Here is a 23,353-nt window from a genome sequence, read left to right on the forward strand (position 1 = left end):
GAGGGGGTAGTTTATGTCTTTTCTTTCATCGACACCCATGGTCTTTTTGTATTTAGTGGCTACCTAGAGTTGACAAATATCAGCGATGCATTGTACATGGATACTTTGACAACAAAATGAATTTTTGAACTTTGAGTCTTCGTAATGTTGAAGAAATACTCGAAGTTCGTCTCAGATTGGATGTCCATCAAGCAAAGTGGAGGGAACATGGATGTTATTGAATAGTGATGTCATGAGGAAATTGGTTCACTGACTGTAAGATGGTGTTGCCTGAAAAGGAAATGCGGATAAGAGAGAGGAAGAGCCTCAGGGATAATGATGTTATGGACAGATACAATGCCATTTCTAGAGAAGCTTTGGTTAAATGAGACATATTATATTGGGCTAGACAACAGAAGAAAGGCAACAGGGAATGGAATGGAGAATCCATGGGAGTAAGAGGTGTGTCACTGGTACACTTTGCTGGAAGAGGGCATACTAAAAAGTAGATAGAGATGTTAGATGAGGATTAATTTACATAGTTGGAAAGGGGATTGGGGTCACATCAGAGGGAGTTAAGTGGATGATCTTAAAGAAAAGGGTGTTCATGATCTCGTGATCTAGGAGAGGAAATAGAGGAGGATGGTCTGTGAATAACTGATATTGGAGAAAGGTTGTTGGTTATTCCTGTTTTCCTGGAATAATGTACAGTTTCCAGTAGGACAGATGGTGCTCCATTAGCACGAGATTTGATCAGCCAGACAGGACAGTGTGTTAAAGTAGAAGATAGCCTATATACATTAATGCACCTGTTGCAGTCTTCCGGTCTTGACATTGTGAATTACTCAAATGGAACTGAACTGTAATCCTTTTTATATTGAACGTTAACCACAATGATGTACAGTCAGGTAAGTACTCAGCATTGAGTTTTGTCACGGAACACAGAGCGTCCACATTCTGGATATGTTAGATACATGTGTAATATTACATTGTATCAATAACTCTCTTAAAGCTATGGTCAGCAACACAGGAGACTGTCTTTGTGTGTTCACCTGGCTGGTGACCTTGGGCAATGGAAGACGTACTAAATTTTCAGTGAAACTCATACATTCACTGAAAATTGAAACTCTCTCCTCCCTGTGGACCTCATTGCTAGTTCAGTTAATTCACTGCGCTCTGACAATCAAACGAGGGCTCTTGGACAAACTGACCTGCACTACATTGAGGTACATTTACCCAATGGAATAATTCTGTCTGAGATACTTTCATAATTTTCATATTTAATATTCACAGTTCTAAATTCTCAATGTTACAAGATAGAGCTATTTAATGTCTTATATTTATATTGAGCTTCATAAGTGGGGGAACATGGATAATTGGTTCTATTGTGCTTTCCATAGCCAGATGGTTCGATGCTTGCACTGCAGTTTTTCTAATACCAAATCCTTCCTTTTGTGCTCAAATCTGTAATGCTGCTTGGAACATGTTAATAAGAAATTAGGTACAAATTAGATTTGTTTGCTTCAGTCGATGTTAACTGAGTGTTTTCTGTGTCAATCAGCAGTCCATTATTTCAATGCAAGCATTAGCTCATCCATTCATTTAAACTGCAGACATGTTATTATGTCAAGGGTTTGTCTGGCAACGGGGGCAGAGTTTTAATTCCATTGTAGCGCTGCTCATGATTTGTTTAACCAGAAAGGAAATGACACTCACTCAAATTATCTTCATCCTCAGTATTTTCCAAACCAGGGCTGAAATACTTGAATGGACCAATGAACGAAGAAAGGGTGTTTAATTTATCTGAAAATAGAAGCATATAATAGAACATTAGTTTTATTAGACTTGCAGTGCCCTACATTCATATTATAATTTTCTCACAGTAGCATAAGCAACATTCTCTTCAATTTGAAGAAAAATTGGGAGCAACATGAGTCAGACTCTATGAGGAATAATGTGCATAGTTCTGATCAGCACATTATAGGAAAGCATGGGATCCAGGGAAGTTTGGCCAGGTGGATTCAGAATTGGCTTGCCTGCAGAAAGCAGAGGGTTGTGGTGGAGGGAGTACATTTGGATTGGAGGGTTGTGACTCGTGGTGTCCCACAAGGATCTGTTCTGGGACCTCTACCTTTGTGATTTTTATTAGCAACCTGGATGTAGGGGTAGAAGGGTGGGTTGGCAAGTTTGCAGACGACACAAAGGTTGGTGGTGTTGTAGATAGTGTAGAGGATTGTCGAAGATTGCAGAGACACATTGATAGGATGCAGAAGTGGGCTGAGAAGTGGCAGATGGAATTCAACCTGGAGAAGTGTGAGGTGGAAGGACAAACTCCAAGGCAGAGTACAAAGTAAATGGCAGGATACTTGGTAGTGTGGAGGAGCAGAGGGATCTGGGGATACATGTCCACAATCCCTGAAAGTTGCCTCACAGATAGAAAGGGTGGTTAAGAAAGCTTATGGGGTGTTAACTTTCATAAGTTGAGGGATAGAGTTTAAGAGTCGCGAGGTAATGATGCAGCTCTATAAAACTCTAGTTAAGCCACACTTGGAGTACAGTGTCCAGTTCTGGTCGCCTCAGTATAGGAAGGATGTAGAAGCATTGGAAAGGGTACAGAGGAGATTTACCAGGATGCTGCCTGGTTTAGAGAGTATGGATTATGATCAGAGATTACGGAAGCTAGGACTTTACTCATTGGAGAGAAGGAGGATGAGAGGAGACATGATAGAGGTGTACAAGATATTAAGAGGAATAGACAGAGTGGATAGCCAATGCCTCTTCCCCAGGGCACCACTGCTCAGTACAAGAGGACATGGCTTTAAGGTAAGGGGAGGGAACTTCAAGGGGGATATTAGAGGAAGGTTTTTCACTCAGAGAGTGGTTGGTGCATGGAATGCACTGCCTGAGTCAGTGGTGGAGGCAGATACACTGGTGAAGTTTAAGAGACTACTAGACAGGTATCTGGAGGAATTTAAGGTGTGTGGGGGGGTATATGGGAGGCAGGGCTTGAGGGTCGACACAACATTGTGGGCTGAAGGGCCTGTAATGTGCTGTACTGTTCTATGTGGTTGCTTTGGTGAGAGTATACAGGAGATTCACCAGGATGTTGCTTGCATTTGAGGATTTTAGATTTATAGTGGGCTTCTAAATAGCTTGTGAAGGAGTCTGAAGGGTAACCTGAAGAAGTATTTAAAATTATTAGAGGCATAGATAGTCAGAATCTTCTAACTATGGTAGGGGCACAAGAGGGCATAGGTTATGGGAGAGGGGAAAGAGCTTTAAAGAAGACTTTACGAGAAAGATTGTTATTTTTGTACAGAGAATGTGGAACTGGAACTCACTGTCAGAAAAGGCAGTGGAGTCAAATACAATCACCACACTTAAGAGGGACATTTAGACATGCTCTAAGCTAAGCAAGATATAGAAGGGTACAGGCATGTTGTGGGCAAGTGGGATTTTGCCATGGACATTGTGGGCCACGGAGTCATTTTCTCTGATTGTACCACACTATAACTCTATGAACTGTGACAATGCCTATTATCCAGGAAAATAATGAGCAGCCATCAAAAATGCTGACACACGTGGTTCCAAAATGGTCTGATTTCTCTGAATTTAACTTTTAGTGTGGCAAAATTACTGCGTGTTTCTATTACACCCTTTAATATAAGTAAACAATGCCAAGGCATCTTACATGAGTATTTCAAATCCTAATTCAGCACCATTAGCACTGATGATGATAAGCTTGATCACAGAGGCACACTTACAGAAGGCAGAGAGTTAAGGAAGATTTTGAGATTCATCAGCAAATTAGTGAGTCAATTACATGTGGGATGACCAAGAGAGCAGAATGAGTGAGTCAGGTATGGATAGAGTATAATGAGGTAGTTGAAAATGCTACTTATAAAGAGTACCTTGAAGGATGCCAAGAAAAGTGTAGGTGTGAGTTTTATTCATACCAAGGGTCTGACAAGAGAGTAAGAAAATCAAGGAAACTAAATGGTTGGAATAGAGATTTGAGTGGGTAGAGTATCTGAGAGTGGAAAAATGATGTAAGTCATAACAACCAGAGTGAGAGTTCTATGCAGGCTGAAGAACATTCATTGACACTTGAAGAAAACAGCCTGCAGGGCTATGGACTGTAAGGTGGGATGAACCTAAAGTCTGCTTCATGTTGGGATATGCACAACAGGATGACAGGCATTCTGCACATTGATTCTCTGGTAAGGCAAAAGCAGAACTATGCATTCCAGCTGTAATGTACTCAGGTTCATCACAGCAGATAAAATGTCTCAGGGTTAAGAACAGAAAATACTCAGCAGGTCAGGCGGGATCCGTGGAAACAGAAGCAGAGTTAACATTTCAGGTTAAAGAAGTAGACAAGAGGCAAAGTCTGAAATACAAGCAAAACAGACCATCTGAAATCAGGATCTGGTAACATTGTGGCGACCGGCACACATGGGATTCGAACCGCCATCGGGAGCCGAGGGCAGACACGTGGTAGCACGTTTGGAACTACCCGCTCCGGGGACAGTCTGACGTCACGTCCGCCCCGCGGGTCACAGGGGCCCATGGGAGGGGAGAATTAAGCACGCAATTTTGAATCAGTAAAGGCATTCGGAGTTCAGCTCTCTCTGCCTCCGTGTGTTTCTTTAGTAGCGCATTGTGCGCGACTACAACATGTTCATAAATTGTGACTTAGTAACTAACGTCACAAAAGTTTCTCATCCATCAATCATCATATGAGATTTTTAATTAAATCATAGATTTAGAAATTTGGTAGAGCGAACAGCCTGCTCTACATCTTTGAGAACCGACGTAGCTTTGGGGGATGCTTTGTCAAGCACCTTAGCTCTATCTGCAACAAGTGGATTTCCTGGTCGCCAATATTTTAATTTCACTGTCCCATTCTAGACTGACCTGTTGGTCCTTGGTCTCCTCCACTGTCATGATGAGAACACTCTCAGGTTGGAGGAGCAACACTTCACCTCATATTCTGCCTGGCTGGCAACCACCCTAACAATATGAACATTGATTTCTCTCACTTCTAGTAATTTCCCGCCTGTACTTCTTTATCTCTTTTTCCATTCCCCATCCTGCCTCATCTCTTCTCTTCATCTGCCTATGACCTCTCTCTGGTGCTCTTCCCCCTTCCCTTTCTCCCACGGTCCTATCAGATTCTTTCTTCTTCAGCCCTTTATCTTTTCCACCTATCATCTCCCACTTCTCACTTCATCACCCCTCCCCCCCCACCCACCTAACTTCCCCCTCACTTGGCTTCACCTATCATCTCCTACCTAATACTCCTTCCCCTCCCTCAATCTTCTTGCTTTGGCTGTTTCCCCCTCCTTGTCCAGTCCAGATGAAGGGTCTCAGCCTGAAACATTGACACTTGATTCCTTTCCATAGATTCTGCTTGACCAGAGATCCTACAACATTTTGAGAGTGTAACCTTGGTTTTCTAGCATCTGCAAAATCTGTTGCGTATTTGATAGAACTAACTTAATGACCTGCCCCTGGACACTGGAGATCAGAGAAGAATTTATGGTATCTTTAATTTATATGTCATATAATTTGCATGGGATACAGTTTGATGTTAATGTTGAGTTTCCTATTTTTATTGTTGGCCTCTGAATTTAAGTTTGAATTTAGTGAATCAGATTTCTCTTAACAGGCACCAACTGCTTAATCCTTGACAGTGAGGTTTACACGTTGAAAATGCTTTATGTGGCTCAATGCCATCAGCAGAGGAGGGGTTAAAAGGCAGGGAGATAGAACAAATTCTAATCAGAAGAAAAAGAAGACAACATTGACAGCCAGATACATCATGTTGTCAAACATTTAAAACTTCAAAAGCTATAGAAACCTCCATAAATTAACATTAAAACAGTATAAAACCAAACAGGAACTTTTAAAAGCATACATACATGAAAGAAAACATCTGAAATAAGCAATACACACCTTGGCCCCCTTGCCTATTCCCTTCTCTTCAAATAAGTGGTAAAACATCATCAACTTATCTCCTGATCTTTATGCAGACTCCGTAAGGAGTCCAACATTGGAGCATGTTTGGTATATTCAAAGGTTCAAAGATCAAATTTAATGTCAGAGAAATGTACACGATATACATCCTGAAGTGCTTTTTCTTCACAAACGTCCATGAAAACAGAGAAGTGCCCCAAAAAGTGAATGGCAGTCAAACATGAGAACCCCCAAGTCTCCCCCAGCTCCCCTCTCCCAAACGTAAGTGGAAACAAGCAATGATTCCACCCGTCTCCTTTCCATAGTCCTTTCCTTTCCTTGTCACCAAAGTCTCCAGCAAATTTTCGACAGATGTACCCTGGAAAGCTTTCTGACTGGTTGCATCACTGCCTGTATGGACAGGATCAGAAAAAGCCACAAAGGGTTGTAAACTCTGTCATCTCCATCATGGGCACCAGGCTCCCCATCAGCTAGAACATCTTTAAAAGGTGTTCCCTCAAGAACATGGCAATCAATATTGAGGACCCACACCATCTAGGACATGCCCTCTTCTCATTACTGCCATCAGAGAGGAGGTACAAGAGCCAGAACACACCACACTTAAGGTTTTAGGAACAGCTTCTTCCCATCCACCATCAGATTTCTGAATGGTCCATGAACTCATGAAAACTACCTCACTATTTTGCTCTTTACTGTGTTATTTATTTTTTATATTTCAGATTGTAAATTACAGTAATATTTTTATGTATTTCTCCATTCTGCTACCACAACTCAATAAATTTTGTGACACACTGTCAGTGAAGCTCAAATTGATTTTGATCCTGATGTTTGTATTTGAGTGGAAGTCCTGAAGTGGTTGACAGAGAAGTGGGGAAACACGGATACTGAAGAATTTCCCTAAAAAAAAACTGGGCTGATCTGTTGACAGTCAGCAATTGTGCACATGTACAAATAACAATCCGAAGGATGTGCACACAGAGAGTGTATCATTCTGTGCCTAAATGGCACCTTCACAGAGCAAGGAGAAGGTGGTATTCTGAATCACACCAGGATCTCACTTCTTAGTGGAACACTGGGCAGTCCATGTAATGGACATTAAATGGAAATGTTTGGTAAATAAAGTAAATTGGTTTATTATTGTCACATATACTGAGGCACAATGTAAAATTTTGTTTTGCATGCGATGCAGATCACACTAATACACTGTAAGTGTTTTTCCTTTGCACCACATCAAGGTAGTGCAAAGGAAAAGCAATATCAGAATATAGTGATAGAGTTACAGAGGATGTGCCATGCAGGCAGATGCAAGGTGCAAGGATGTGATGAGGTATTGTGTGAGGTCAAAGGTCCGCCCTATTGTACAAGAAGACATTCAGTAGTCTGATAATGGCAGGATGGAAGCTGTCCTTGACCCTGGTGATACGTGTTTTTCAGCCTTTTGTAAATTCTTCCCAGTGGGAGGAGTAAAAAGAGAGAATGTCTAGAGTGGGAGGGATCTTTGATTATGTTGGTTGCAAGAATCTCTGCAATGATTAAATGGGCTGGGATGATTTTCCTCCAACAACCACAACCGTCTTCCTTTGTGTAAGACTTGAGTCCAAATATACGTGCTTTCTTTTTGAAATTAATTGACTAGGACACCGTGGTGCTGTATTCAGTAAATGCTGCTTTGATGTCAAGGAAAGTCACTTTTTCTTCACCTCTCGAATTCAGCTCTTTGTCCATGTTTGGATCAAGCTGTGATGGGTGAATCCTCACCTGGGTAATGGGAGTAGATGGTGATATTCTTCATTAAATTGCTGATGAATGAGAGCAGACTGTTCAAATAGATATTAGGCAGATATCATAGGTCCAGTCCTGATTTTAATGGACAAGATACACCTGGACACATATCCACTTTGGGCAAATGAGTGTATTGTAATGGCTTGACTGCAGGTACAACTAGGTCCCATAGCCTTTGCTCCTAATATTGAATGGAGTAAATCAAACTGGCGGAAGCTGACTTCTGTGTAGGTAGGGCTTTCAGGAGGAAGCTGGAGAGATTATCTAACTAGCACTTTTGACTGAACATGGTTGTGAATGTTTCAGTATTACCTTACAGATGGTGGTAGGCATTGTGTTTAAAATAATATAAAATGTAGAACAGTACAGGCCCTTCCCCACAATGTTGTGCCAATCTTTTAAATTGCTCCAAGATGAATCTCAGCCTTCCTCCCTAGCCCTCCATTTTTCTTTTATGCCTATGTATGTCTAAGAGTCTCTTAAATGTTCGGAATGTATCTGCTTCTACCAACACCTCTGGCAGTGTGCCCATGCATCTGTCACTCTGTGTAAAAGAATTACCCTAATATCCCCTCTATCCCTTCCACCAATCACCTTAAAATTTTGCCCTCTCATATTAGCCCTGGAATAATGTTGCTGACTGTCCACTTTATCTATGCCTCTTACCATCTTATACACTTTATCAAATCAACTCTTATGTCTTTCTTTCCAAGGAGAAAAGCCCTATTTCACTCAATCTTTCTTCATAAAACATATTCTCTAATCCTAGGCAGCATCCCGGTAAATCTTTCTGTCCTCACTGGCCAGAGGAGTAGTAACAGAAAATTGCAGGTTTGCAAATGTTTTTCCTTTGTTCAAGACAGTTAATAGGGATAATCCTGGGAATTATAGACAAGTGAGTCTTCTATCAATGGGGGAAAACTGTTGGAGACGATTTTTAGAGATGGCATTTGCGAGCATTTTTGAGAAGCATAGTTTGATTGGGGATTGTCAGCTTGGTTTTTTGGGGGGCAGGCTGTGCCCCATGAACTTCATTGATTTCTTTAAGGAAATTGATAAAGGTAGAGCAGCAGGTGTGGTGCATCTGGATTTAAGTAAGACATTTGTCAAGGTTCCCCATGGTAGAAAGTCAGGAGGCATGGGATCTCCAGGAAAACTTGGCTGCATGAATTTGCAGTTGGCTTGCCCACAGAGTGCAGAGAGTGGTAGCATATGGAGTATATTCTGTGCGGTCTGTGACTGTGATGTTCTGGGACCCTTGCTTTTTGTGACTTTATAACTGATTTAGATGTGGAAATGGAAAGATGGGTGAGGAAGTTTGCAGATGACACAAAGATTGGTGGTGTTGTGGATAATGTAGGAGATTGTCACAGGTTTCAATGGGACATTAACAGGATGGACTGAGAAGTGGCAGATGGAGTTCAATGGGAAAGGTTTTGGAAGCTGTAGAGAGAATGCAGAGGAGATTATCAGGATGCTGCCTGGATTAGACAACAATGTTTTATGAGGAAAGGTTAAGTGAACTAGGGTTTTTCTCTTTGGAGTGAAGAGTTGACAGAAGAGTTGACAGAAGTGTTTAAGATAAGAGGCATCGATAATAGTGGTGAATATGAGAGGACATACTTTTAAGCTGATTGGAGGAAAGTATAGGGGAGATGTCAGTAGTTCTTTTTTACACAGAGAGAGGCAAGCGTATGGAATACACTGCGAGGCATGGTGGAAGGTGCAGGGATATTAGAAATATTTGAGTAACTCTTAGATAGGTGCACGGATGAAAGTAAAATTAAACGATTCAAAGAACATGTATTATCGAACTATGTATACAGAATGCAACTCTGAGATTCGTCCTTCCACAGGCAGCCACGAAACAAAGAAATATGGAACCTGTTCAAGAAGAGGAGGTATAGAGGAGATATCAGGGGTAAGTTTTGTGTGCAGAGAGCAGTGAGTGCATGGAATGGGCTGCCGGCGGCTGTGGTGGAGGCAGATACGATAGGGTCTTTTAAGAGATTCTTGAACAGTTACAGGTGTCCCCCTCTTTACAAAGGTAAAGCATTCCTACGAAATCTTTCTTAAGCCGAAATGGCATAAAGTGAAGAACCATTAACTTACATGGGAAGAATTTTCGTAAAAGTGGAAATCCTCTTTGTAATGCGAGAACAGGTTACTAATGTAGGTCTTTTGTAAAAATGAAGTGGCGTAGAGCGAACATTCGTAAAGCGGGGGACACCTGTACATGGAGCTTAGAAAAATAGAGTGCTCTCGGTAACCTCAGGTAGTTTCTCAGGTAAGGATATGTTCAGCACAGCTTTGTGGGCCGAAGGGCCTGTATTGTGCAGTAGGTTTTCTGTGTTTCTAAAACATCAAACACCCAGCGGGTGAAAAAGAACAAATTGCGCAAACAGCATAAAGAGAGTGGACAACACATAGAATGTCAAACATCAAACCAGGAACCCAGTGGTGTTCAGTTTAGTTCAGTTCAGTGTCATGCCACTGGCCCACTGTTGGCCGCAGGGCAAAGCATTCTTCACTGAAGTGCCCTAGACCGCATCGATTGGCCCGATTAAACCGCTGAAAAATGGCAAAAAAATGAACAACCAGAATCAAGTGACACATACATCATGAACACAAATGTCATCCTAAGTGAGTCCGCAGACTCTCCATCGATCCTTGCGTGGTGGATCCCAAGACTCCTGCACTTTTCCCCGACAGCAACTAGCGAGACAGGAGAGGAAGACCAGTCAAATTGCAGGCAGATGGTGCGCTTCCTCCACTCTCATCTTCGTGGACTCTAACCTTGCTCAATGCGTTAATTGGAGAGAAGCAATGGAGCCGATCATGGGCTCACACCCTACGTCCAGGCTTCCAGGCCTCCAAGCTGCAAACTCTATTACAAACCTCACCAAACCCCCTCAGAGACAGCAAAGCGCCAGATCACTCAGGTAGTCCAAAAACACACCACCTCAATGTAAACCACGGTTCCAATCACACGCAGCTTAGTAACTGAATCATATTTGAGAGAAGGAGAAGCAAAAGAAGTGGTTTTGTGAACTGTCTGCAGGACGTCACCATTGGTCGTGTTGTTTGCTGGTTGGTGCGATCTTGTCCATTCTTGTAAAATGTGGAAGGGAAGGGTTCGGTTGAACTTGGAGAAGGTTAAAAGCTCGGTACAACATTATGGGCCAAATAGCCTGTATTGCGCTGTACTTTTCTATATTCTATGTCCTACATAAGCAAAAAACATTGACATATTGCCACCAGAACGTGGCAGATGGCAGACTGTACATTTATAGGTCTATACGGACAGGTGGCACAGCTTCCCTGCTGAATGCCAGCATGCTCAGGTGTTACTCTTCCCCTCCGTCCAAGGTATGTGATTATTATGCTGCAGTATGAATGCCTGGGGTAGCACTCACTGTGTGTCAAGCACCTCCCCTGCCTTCTGCACACTCTCTGTTCGCTGAATTTAGCAAAGGAAAACTGACCTAGTGAAATGGTAACGCATTAACGATGGAAAGGATGTTTGCTCTTGTTCTCCGAGTGCTTCAATCTCAGCAAAACAAATTACCAGAACAATGGGGAAATAATCTCCGTTCTCGCTACACCAGCCTATCAACCACAGTCATTGTGATAAAATCTGCTGCACATTTCCTCTATTTGTGCCATGGCTGTGCTGTTGGTTCTGAACCATTGCCTTCATTAATCTCGCTAATGCCAGGTCTAACCTGCAGTAAAATGCTCAATGTTCGTTTGCCTGCAGAACTCTGTAAAGCAGGCTCAGACCCTCATTACTGTCTTTTAACAAGTGCTTTCACTAATGCCTGCTAATCTATTCGACAGATTGCTCAGAGTGGACGAGGGCTAAATTTTCCATTTTTAATATGAATGGCAAATCGCTCAAAATGAGCAACACGCTCAGTACACTGGAGGGACTCAGCAAGTCAGGCAGCATTGATGGAGAGGAATAAACTGTCGACTTTCAGGGTAGAGACCCTTCATCTTGGCCCAAAGTGTTGCCCCTCTACAGCTGCTGCCTGACTTGTGAGTTCCTCCAGCATTTTGCATGTTTTGCTCTGGGTTTCCAGCATCTGCAGAATCTCTTGTGTTTATGGTTTACCTTCTGCTTTACTTACAGCAATGTGTCAGTGCTCACTGCAGTAAAAGTTCAGGAAATGCAGGTGTCTTAAACAGGAAGCTTCAAAAGGTACAGAGCTGCTTCACTAAGTTAAACAAGACCCTGTTTAAATCTGATTTAACAGTTCATTAATTTTCAAATGAAGATTCTTTCCCTGGGCTGTGGAAGCCAGCCATTAGTGCCTGAATTCCTCATTCCATTGAGTGTAATATTCAGTCGTTCTCCTTTTCCTGACATCCTCACACTGCTGGTAATTCTTACTTCCTGAATATCTTTACTCCTGGTTGGGTGCTAGTCTGCATTTAACTCTGGAGGAACAAGCAGTTTGTTGGAGTCACTCAGCAGGTCAAGAAGCATCTGTGTTGGTTTTAAAATGTCGATGTTTAGGTCGAAACCCTATATCAGAAGCCAAAACATCAACAAATCCTTTCCCCTCACTGACATTGTTCGATGCACTGAATTCCTCCAGCAGGCTCTCTGTTGCTCTAGATTCCAGCATCTGCAGTCTCTTGTGTCTGTATGTAGCACACTCCTCTCCAATTCACTCCATTTTCTCCTGACCCATCCTCTCCTTCTCTTGCTTGCTGTGACTACCTTTACACCTGCTTGATTCTTACCGTCAATACCTCAACTTCCCACGTTGAGCTGGTCTTACGCGGGGTTTCAACCTGAGCCGTTGACAATTTCTTCCCGCAGATGCTGCTCAACCCGCTGAGTTTCTCCAGAAGATTGTTTGTTGCTGCAGTCTCACATGTCTCCTTTGGCTGTACCTGGCACACAACTTGAACACGTCGCCCGTGGTGGTCAACTTAACTTATATTTTCTGGCACAACTAATAAAGGGTTTTAGATCTGAGAGGTTCACTTTGCTTCTCTTTCTACAGTTGCTGCCTGACTTACAGTATTTAAAACTACTGAGGTAGATTTAAATAATATATAAAAAACTTAAGAAAATTAGAATACCTTAAAATGGTAATAAATAATAAAAGGTGTTGCAGTTACATTCATTATCTTCATCATTATGTGCCGCGTCATATGATGTAGGTGATCATGGTATCATGACCATGACTGTTCTTCTACAGAAGTGGTTTGCCATTGCCTTCTCTACAAGATTGGAGACCCCAGACATTATCAATATGCTTCAAAGATTATCTACCTGGTGTCAGTGGAACTGTGAACAGTTACATTAGCCAAGCTCTTACTGATATTTTTGCTTTCCCACTTGCTTGCTGATTCCAATATGTCTGCCCCACACTCCTTGGTGTAAATCTACAGAGGTGGTTGCAAAGTGCGCTTGAGACCCTCCCTTCTATGTTGGCACTCACTGCTGGGTTCAACAGGAGATCTGAAGTCAAGTGCCCTGCCAGCTGACCTCAAGCTTAGTTTGGACCCCTGCGCTTGGACAACCAGGTGGAGATGTCCTTGGTAAGAAGAGAGATGAATGGCCGATGGTGTCACTGTGTCCTTGGCTGAAAGTCAGTTCTATTTAGCCTATTTAGCAATAAACCATCTTAATTCTTTTTTTTTCCGAAATTTTTATAAGTGGTACAGGGTTACAGTTCTGGTTTTAAAATTATTATTATTATTATTATTATTAATTATGATGATTTTTTTCTTCATCCTCCAGTTTAAAAAGTCAAATGCCAAAGGGAAACTAAAACCAACTTGAAGCCAATATTGCTCCTGTCAGTTAGTCTGAATCCCCTGGTGCTATGCACTCTGCAATACTTTATTTAGTTCTCATTCTCAATATATTTCCACCTTGTAAATGACCATCCTTGACACCATCCATAACACAGTTTATATGTGTGAAGCTCACTATGGGATACTGACTGGGCATCAGGGAATTGATTCACATTGAAATGACCTTATCCAGCTGTAATTTTAATAATGCGTGAAGATCTTGCTTTTACAGTGAAAGGTTTGTTTTAGGAGCACTGATGGTGATGATGAAATTGACAGATTTTTGGATGTAAGCTTGAAGTTGATTCAGATGTTGAACCAGACTTTTCCCCAGATGCGTTCTGCAAAAGCAAATTTAAATTTAATTTAAAGCACCTCATTCTAAAAGAACATCGAGCAATGGAGGTTGAAATGCAGAATAACGGCAGAACACTGATAGAAATTAATTGGTTGGGTAGCATCTGTGATGGCAGCAATAGATGTTCTGGATTTTGGGTGGGGGAGGTGGTGGACTGAAAGATGAGGACTGAAGAAAATCAATTGCTAGAGAGCAGGAGTCAGAGATGTACATGAGGACTCAATCAATTATGGGGAAGGGGGTTCCACATCTTCTTGAGATCAGAAAGCCTTACCCTGCGAACAGAAGCAGCAGAGACAGAGACATTGAGAAAAAAGGATAGCAAAGTTACAGGGGGAGGGTTGGGAGGAACTATAGTCAAGGTAGTTGTAGAATCCTGGAAGTTTGTGGAAGAAGTCAGTAGCAACTCTTGTCTACTGAGATGGAAACAGAGAGAAATTTCAAAGGTGGTATAGGTGAATTTAATGATGGAGAAAATTGGTGAAGGAGGTGATGTAATGCATGTGTTCTACACAAATGCAGTCATTGATGTAGTGGGGAAAAAGACTGGGCAGTGAGTGGGGGAGAGGGGAAGGATGGTACATGGTTGTGGTGGTTGAGTTGTTACCATAGGTAACTTTACAAAAGGTAAAGTTATTCTTTTATGTAGCCAACAAAAACACAGGTCTCACTAAGGACTATGGCTACACCTTTGATCTATAGAAGGTGGGAGGAATTGAAAGAGAAATTGTTGAGGGTAAGATCAAGTTCTGCTAGGTGGATTAGTGCAAGGAAACTGATCAGGCATTTGTGCAAAGAAGAAGCTGAGCCCTCAAGCACCTTCCTGACGGGAACGGAACTGCACGGAGACTGGATGCTCACAGTAAAGGTGATGTGGTTGAGATCAGCGATTTGGAAGTTACTAAAATGGTGGAGGGCATGAGAGGTACTCTTGATGTAAGTGGGAAGGGACTGGATAGAGGGAGACAGGATGGAGTCAAGATGTGAAAATAAGTTCAGTGGGGCAAGAGCAGGTGGAAAAACAGGCCTATCCAGACAGTCCTGTTTATAACAAAATGGTGGGGTTTTTTGATATAAGTAGCAAGAGATCAAAGCCAGAAATTCACCTTTGTATCCTAGCATTAACCATTCAAGTGGAGATATTTGCATATGACATCAAAGACATTCGCACCGGTGCAATTGGGGTCTAGGGATTGATGATAAGGAGGAGGTGGGACAATTACCACTGAAGAATCTATCAACCTCTGCCCTAAAAATATACTTAATGACTTATCCTCAACAGTCCTCCACGATAACAAGAAATTCCTCCTCACCTCCATTCTAAAAAGATGGACCATTATTCTGAGGCTGCATTCTTGGATCTTAGACTCTCCTACTAATGGAAACATCCCCTCTCTCTATTCAATCTGTCCAAGCCTTTCAACATTTGGTTGGTTTCAATGAGATCTGCCCCCCCAGCCTTCTGAATTCCACTGAGTGTAGGCCCAGAGTAATCAAGTACTCCCGATATGTTAAGCATAACTTTTGAGGAAATGAAGGTTCAGCCACAAGCTCAGGTGACAGAATATTGCTTGGATGTGTCCTGCCCAAGACTTATCTGTAAACTAATACCCATACCAGACGAAGATGCCAGAAACTGCAGGTACAAGAACCTGAAGGAACAAAAAAGAACTTGGAGGAACTCAACAGGTCAGACAGCATCTGTGGAACAAAACAGAGTTGATATTTTGGGTCGAGATGGTTCATTTCCCTTCACAGTTGCTACCTGACTCGAAAAAGCTGACATTGTCAATTTACCATTGTTATTCGGTGGTAAGTGAATCACTGTGTTTTGTAGACACTGGCTACCCTTTAATATTCTGCATTCTAAAAATTACTTTGTACCTTTCTAAAAATAGAAGGCTTTTTTGTTTTGTGTGAGCAAACATGGAGTATAATCAGCTGCTTGTTAGGCTGAGGCAAGGGCTCGTACACTTGGGAATGGAAGCTACTACAATGGGACAAGAAAAATTTGGCAAAGTCCCTAATAGTAAAGTTCTTCTTGTGTTAGGAGTCGTCTTCATTGTCGTTACGTTCCATGACGTGTGACGTGGGCTATCATGGTCTTTCCATGGCCGTGATTGTTCTTGGCAAGTTTTTCTATAGAAGTGGTTTTCCACTGCCGCCTTCTGGGCAGTGTCTTTACACCACCTGTTCCCATGGCTTCACGTGACCCTGATCACGTGTGCTGAGCAGATGCTACACCTTGCCCAGGGGCAACCTGCAGGCTAGCGGAGGGAAGGAGTGCTTTGCACCTCCTTTGGTAGAGATGTATCTCCACACACTGCACTAGGAGGGGTATGAATAAAGTTTAAGTTAGTTGAGGGTCTGCTACCCAGATTTAAGTTGTTCAATTAACTCTAGCAGCAGGGTAGGAAAAGCAGGCAGAATATAGATTTTCAGATTTCGAAGTACCGTTAAATCATACTATTCCATGGCCTTCGTCAGCACTGGCTTTCCGGTAATCTGGTGGCGTGCTCAGTCGCAGTAACCTCTCAGGGTCCAAACAAAGGTGTCATTGTTCATTTTTACCTCTGTTTTATGATCACAAGACACTGTTGGAAATTAAGAACATCAGAACTGCAGGTCTCCCCTACTAGTGAGTTGTGTGGAGCTGGTCTTGTGGCGCACCGTGTTGTGGCCTGCTACAGGAAGGCATTGGAGGTGGTGCCCGGTCCAATAAATGGTGCAAATACTTGTCTTGGTTGTTTTTCCAGTGATCACAAGGCCCTGGTGGATATTGGTAATGTAGAATACTCCAAGTCCAGCTTACTGGTTCATTGGCGAGATTGGTGACGGGGGGAGATCTGTGGCCCCGTTGTTTGCGCAGACCAGGCCTGCATGCCATCGGGTTGCCTATGGCAGCCACCCAGGGGAGGAGACGCCACGGGCACCAGTGCTGTTTGGGAGCTGGCCCTTCCCGTCAGTGCTGCCCTCTAACGTCGGCTAGGTGGACGACAAGTTGGATTGTGTCTGTCTGCAGCTGCACTCGTGCATATTGATCGGAATGCTACGTGCCTATTCTTGCAAAGATGTGGCTCTGGGACAACTTCCCATGCACTATCAGAGTACAGAACATGGCACTCAGGGGCTTGGATTATATTGTTTTGTTTTTTGATTTTATGTTTACCGCTATTGTAATTGCATGTGTGATATGCAGTGTACCTTGTGCTGTGTGCAACTTTTGGTACTGATTCTTTCACCTTGGCCCAGTAGGAATGCTATTTTGTTTGTCTGTATTCATGGGTGTTCACCTATGGTTGATTGTCAATTAAACTTGAACCACACACCGATTGTCTGAGGGCAACATCTAACGTCACACATTTCCTTCATCCACACTCTACCTTTCACCTCTGAGCCACAGTGGGTGTTTCCCTGGGATCCATCTTGGCCATTTCAGCCTTTTGCCATATTAATGCAGATGTAGTCAAGTTGGAAGGCACAGTCAGTAGCACAAGTGCAGACAGGAAGTTAGAAAATATAGAAAAAGCAAACAAGAGAATACAGGGTAGTGTGGCCATCTCTTTCACACCCATGAGAAACAAATTAGAATATTGTCCAAAATTTGAGATACTATGAGCTGAAAGCATAGAGAATTTGGATTCAAGGCATAAATGACTAAATGCTAAGGAATGGGGGACAAAAAGGCTAATGGAGGTATTTGGAATGCAAACTGGTGGAAGCAATAATAGATCAGACTGATGCATTCACCTAGATGCCACACCTGTGGATGGATAAACTGGCCTTGGAAAGGGCATAATGTGTGGGAGTCATAACAACATGGTTAATTTATTGAGTAAATATCCAGTGACCTGAACTCTGAAATTTGGAGACATCCCACCACAGCAGTGATATATACAATATATAGAGAATTTACAGAACTATCAGCGATGTAAACGATGAGTCTGCAGGGCCTTTAATGAGATTGATTCATGTGCCTCCTTAATTTGGGGAAATGAACATGGGTAGTAAGTGCTCAACTATTTCCAATGCATTGTTTCACTATATTTACTGGTAAGATCACCATTTATCATTCATCTTCAAACAATAACTGAACTGAGGGAGGGTATTAAGAATCTCTTTGCCTTTGAGGAAAAATGGCTGAGCAGCAATCTAATATGGATGAATGATTAAAGGGAGAATATTTTGTTCAGTGTGGAAGAACAAAACTGTAGGCCATCATGACAAAATCGTCACCAAGAAATCCAGTGGAGAATTCAGGAAAAGCTTCTTTATCTAGAGTGTTGTGAAACTGGAAGTCATCATCGTGAAGCTCAGATGAAGTGAATGGAGTAAATAGCTCAGATGGATATAGATGGGTGAGAAGGAAATTGAAGGTTTTGCTGATGGACTTAGGTGAGGAAGTAGAGAAGTACAATACTGTGCAAAAGACTGAGACACATACAGAATACAGTATATAGCTAGGGTGCCTAAGACTTTTGCACTGTACTGTGTTTGTCAATGTGGAGTGGAGAGAGAGAGCAAAGGATGTTGGGAATGGAGAGGGTAGGGCACCACAGCAGGTGTGTGGGACAGATGACAGAGAAAGAGTGGTAGCGGCGGGGGTGGCACGTGTGTAGACAGACCCAGCTCTCAGACACCACGCAAGGTCATTTGGTTCCAAACAATTGGTTTATTGATCAATCCTGCTCCCTCCCCTCTCCCTTTCCCATTTCCCAACCATGATTCCCCTCTCCCTGCCCCCTTCCACTCTCAGTGCACAGTAGAGTCCCATGTCAGAATCAGGTTTAACATCTCCCACATATGTTATGTTTTTTTTGTAGCTGCAGTATAGAGCAATACATAAAATTATTATGCAAAAGTCTTAGGCACCCTAGCTATATATATGTGCCTAATATTTTTGCACAGTACTGTAGGCTCATGTGGTGCACGGACATTCATATAAACTAATTGGCTTTAGTGTCCTGTTGACTGCAAAGCAAGAAGTGGTGGTTCTGTGGGTGAAAATCTCTTTTTAATGAAAGACATCAGGGGAGAATGGCCTGACTGGTTGAAACTGACAGGAAGGCGACAGTAACTCAAATAACAACGCATTACAACAGTGGCGTGCAGAAGAGAATCTCTGAATGCACAACACATTGAACCTTGAGGTGAAAGGGCTACAGCAGTAGAAGACCATTAACATACAGTAGGTCCCTAATAAAGTGGCCACTGAGTGTATATTGACTATATTGAAAGAAGCTGAACGCAATCCTACTACAGACAGCTATCAGAGATCTTTTCAGATGGTTGGGGGAAATGGAGAACTGATGGCGTTTATTGTGTGATTCAGCTGTTCTGATTGCATTATAGGCCGGCTGAACCACTTCACACACAGTGATTAGGCTCTTGCTCATAATGGAGCAATTAATGTCAGCACCCAAACGTGCTGCTTTTCTCATAATGCGCCATCTGCTCTTGTTTCAGAGCAGGAAGAACAGTTGCCCACCAGAATCTAAAGAGTAATGTTCAGCAGAACACCCACCGTCAGTAGCGCATTTACAGTGTATCAAGCTGCAGGAATTAGATAACAAAGGAGCAGAAGAATTACTGGTGGAGAGGGATAACTGAGACTGCTCAATTAAGGCAGGGCGCTGGCACAGTGGTTCGGGTAATGGACTAATAATTCAGACACCTGGATCATCACAGAAAACCTGAGTTCATATCCCACCATAGCAACTGTGGAATTTAAACACACTTGTGGGGCTGCATTTGAAGCTCTGTGTACAGCATTCTTCTTCTCATTTAAGGGACAACCTTACTGTGTTGGAAGCAGTTCAAGGATCAACTTTATTCACCATATACATTTACTTGTGCTAAGAACTTGCTGTGGGTGTGTTTTTCAGGGCATGACATGCAACAAAAAGACTTTCAACAATTATGAAGAATGATATAAAATGAAGCAATGCTCACTCAGCACTGGAGGAAATCAGCAGGTCAGGCAGCCTCCGTTGAAATGTATAGGTTGTCGGCATTTTGGGCCGAGACCCTGCTTCAGGACTGAGAAGGAAGGGGGTAGATACCAGAATAAAAGTTGGGGGGGGGAGGGGATGGAGGCCAGCTGGAAGGTCATAGGTGAAGCCAGGTGAGTGGAGAAGGCCACAGGCTGGAGAAGGAGGAATCTGACAGGAGAGGAGAGTAGACCGGAGGGGAAAGGGATGGTGGAGGGGACCTGGGAGGGAGGGGGGAGTAATAGGCAGATGAGAAGGGGTAAAAGATCAGAGTGTGGAAAGGGGGAGGGGGAAATCTGTTTACTGGAAGGAGAAAATGATATTCATGCCATTTGGTTGGAGGCTACTCAGATGGAATATAAGATGTTGCTGCTCTGCCTTCTTGGCAGAAGAGGAGGCATTAGACTGACATATTGGAGCTTCATAAAAATGAAGTTAGAGGTTAAAGTACAGATCTGGAATAAAACATGCATAAAAACCCAAACATCAGCATGCATTTACAATGTAAACAGCATTATAAAAAAGTGGTTTAAAATGTTTGCAGTGTAGTGAGAGGGGTAATAGATGGGAGGGGTGAGTCAAGGGGAGAATAGCTGGAATGGTTGATCAGATTACCTGCCTGGGGAAAGAAACTTTCAAGATGGTATGAAACTTTTGGTTTCAATAGCCATAGCACTTTCCAGAAGGGAGCTTTTCCCTCAACACCAGCTCCATAGCAAAGAAAGCCCAGCAGCGCCTCTACTTTCTGCGAAGGCTGAGGAAAGTCCATCTCCCACCCCCCATCCTCATCACATTCTACAGGGGTTGTATTGAGAGCATCCTGAGCAGCTGCATCACTGCCTGGTTCGGAAATTGCACCATCTCGGATCGCAAGACCCTGCAGCGGATAGTGAGGTCAGCTGAGAAGATCATTTGGGTCTCTCTTCCCGCCATCACGGACATTTACACCACACACTGCATCCGCAAAGCAAACAGCATTATGAAGGACCCCATGCGCCCCTCATACAAACTCTTCTCCCTCCTGCCGTCTGGGAAAAGGCACCAAAGCATTCGGGCTCTCACAACCAGACTATATAACGGTTTCTTCCCCCAAACTATCAGACTCCTCAATACCCGAAGCCTGGACTGACACCTTGCCCTGTTGTCCTGTTTATTATTTATTGGAATGCCTGCACTGTTTTGTGCACTTTATGCAGTCCTGGGTAGGTCTGTAGTCTAGTGTAGTTTCTTTCTCTATTGTTTTTTACGTAGTTCAGTCTAGTTTTTGTACTGTGTCATGTAACACCATGGTCTTGAAAAACATTGTCTCATTTTTACTGTGTACTGTACCAGCAGTTATGGTTGAAATGACAATAAAAGGTGACTCGACTTGACTTGAAAAGGCAGTTTGCAGGCGGTAGTGTCCGCAATGATCTTTCCTGCCTGCTTCTTTGTCCTGGAAATGTACAAATCCTGCAGAGATGGTAGACTGCAGCCAAAATCTGTTTCAGAACAGATTTATTAGACTGGTACATGGTAAGGGGAGAAGAGGCACAAGAGATTCTGCAGCAGCTGCAAATCTTGAGCAACACACACAAGAAGCCAGAGGAACTCAGCAGGTTGGGCAGTATCTATGGAAGGAATAAGCAGTTAATGTTTTGGGGAAGACTCTTCATCAGGACTCGATAACAAGGGGTCAGAAGCCAGAATAAAATGGGGGGAGAGGGAGGGGGAGGAGTGCATACTGATGGGTGATAAGTGAGTCCAGGTGAAGGGTGGGGTAGGGGACAGAAAGGGAATGGTGTACTGCAAGAAACCAGGAGGTGATAAGTAGAAGAGTTCACGGGTTGAAAAAGAAGAAATCTGATAGGAAAGGAGAGTAGACCATGGAATAAAAGGAAGAAGGTGAAGAAGTAGTGTGAGGTGATAGGCAGGCGATAGGGACAGGGGGAAGGAGGAGAGGGGGTGAGAGGTCTGCCAGAATGAGGGAAAACAAATGTGGTGGGTATAGACAGAGGGGAGTAGATCTCACCCCCTTCCTTTCCAGTCCTGATGAAGAGTGATGATCTGCTGGGTTCCTCAACTTTGTGTGTGTTGCTCAAGTGGAGGGGAGGGCTGTCTTATCAGGAAACGTTGTATTGACAAGGTGTACATCCATTGGAGTTTAGAAGGATGAGAAGGATTAGGTTGACACATATAAGTTTCAGGGATATCTTGACAGATATGATTAAGATGTTCTCCTCTTGCAGAGAGTCTAGAATGAGAAGTCAATGTTTAAAATTCAAGGCGAAAAATGAGGTGAAAATTTTCTGCCAGAGGGTTGTGAGCCTTTGGAATTCTTATTGTCAAATGGTGGTGAAAGCAAAGTCTTCGAATATGTTAAAGCAGGAGCAGATAAATACTTGATAAGAAATGTTAGAGTGAATTTTTGTGTTTAGGTCATTCACATGTAGCAAATGGCTTTGACCACCAGTCTTCTGTCATGTTTGACAAAGTACTGTGGATTGAGTTCATAACAATGCATTTTCTAAAACCTGTGAATACCAGACGCTGCTGACGCTGTAGTTTGACCAGATGCTGTAGGTTCAAAGACAATATTATCTATATTTTATAAATACGAATTGTCCTCTATGTTAGCACATAAAATACCAGATAAATGTATTGTGGATTTAACTTGCATTCCTAAAGGCTTTGAATACCAACCCAGACGTGTGGGCGTCAGGAGGAAAGGATGAAGTCAGAAGGCGTGATGTTTTGCTTCAAAAGAACGCATTGTCTATGTATTGTCTACACTTTGTAAATAGGGATTGCCCTTTGTGTTTAGCAAATAAATATCGAATCCACTTTGGGCTAGCAGACCTTTTCCACCAAAGGGTCTCCATATGATGCTTGCTGTGCCTTGTTGTGTCACTGGCTGGCAGTGAGAGGGGCCCTCCCAGTCCGATCCCTCCTGTACGCCCAGAACGTCGTCTCCACACCCTTCTGCCCATGGGAGGATTGCAGTGAGGAGGAGTCGGTGACTCACCTCTTTGCACATTTTTTTTTTGCGGAGAAGGTGTGGAGGAGGATGGAAGGGACAGTGTCGAGGTTCATTCCCAGCAGTTGTGTAACTCTCTGATCTACGGGCTGTTCCGGGGGACCAACATCCGGTGCTGCTGGCAGATCATCAACTCGGTGAAAGATGCTCTTTGGTCAGCCCAAAACTTGGTGTTCTTCCAGCACACGGAGATGTCCGTGGAGGTATGCAGCTGACTGGCACATTCTCGGCTGCAGGAGTACGTGCTGAGGGACGCACTCAAACTTGGTGCAGCCACCGCAAGGGCCCGGTGGGGAAGGACCACAGTCTAGGGTCTTCCCCCTGTGGGAGTTGAGGGGTAGGGGGGCGGGGGGGGGGACACCCCTGAACAAGTGTATGTAAATATGGAATAACTGAGTGCCATGTGGGTGGCAAAAGTGTGGGAATGTAAAG

The 23,353-nt window shown here is 43.1% G+C and overlaps 1 protein-coding gene across 2 annotated transcripts in view; it reads right to left on the reverse strand.

The window, feature by feature from the left end:
• Nucleotides 1–23,353, reverse strand: part of adarb2 (adenosine deaminase RNA specific B2 (inactive)) — a 794,386-nt gene that overhangs the window by 360,756 nt on the left and 410,277 nt on the right. For both annotated transcript variants that reach the window (XM_059971913.1, XM_059971912.1), the window contains one exon: nucleotides 1,696–1,782. In XM_059971913.1, coding sequence (XP_059827896.1) covers nucleotides 1,696–1,782 — 87 coding nt within the window. The remainder of the gene's footprint in view (nucleotides 1–1,695; nucleotides 1,783–23,353) is intronic.

Source organism: Hypanus sabinus, chromosome 6, assembly GCF_030144855.1.
Source record: "Hypanus sabinus isolate sHypSab1 chromosome 6, sHypSab1.hap1, whole genome shotgun sequence".
Lineage (NCBI taxonomy): Eukaryota > Metazoa > Chordata > Chondrichthyes > Myliobatiformes > Dasyatidae > Hypanus > Hypanus sabinus.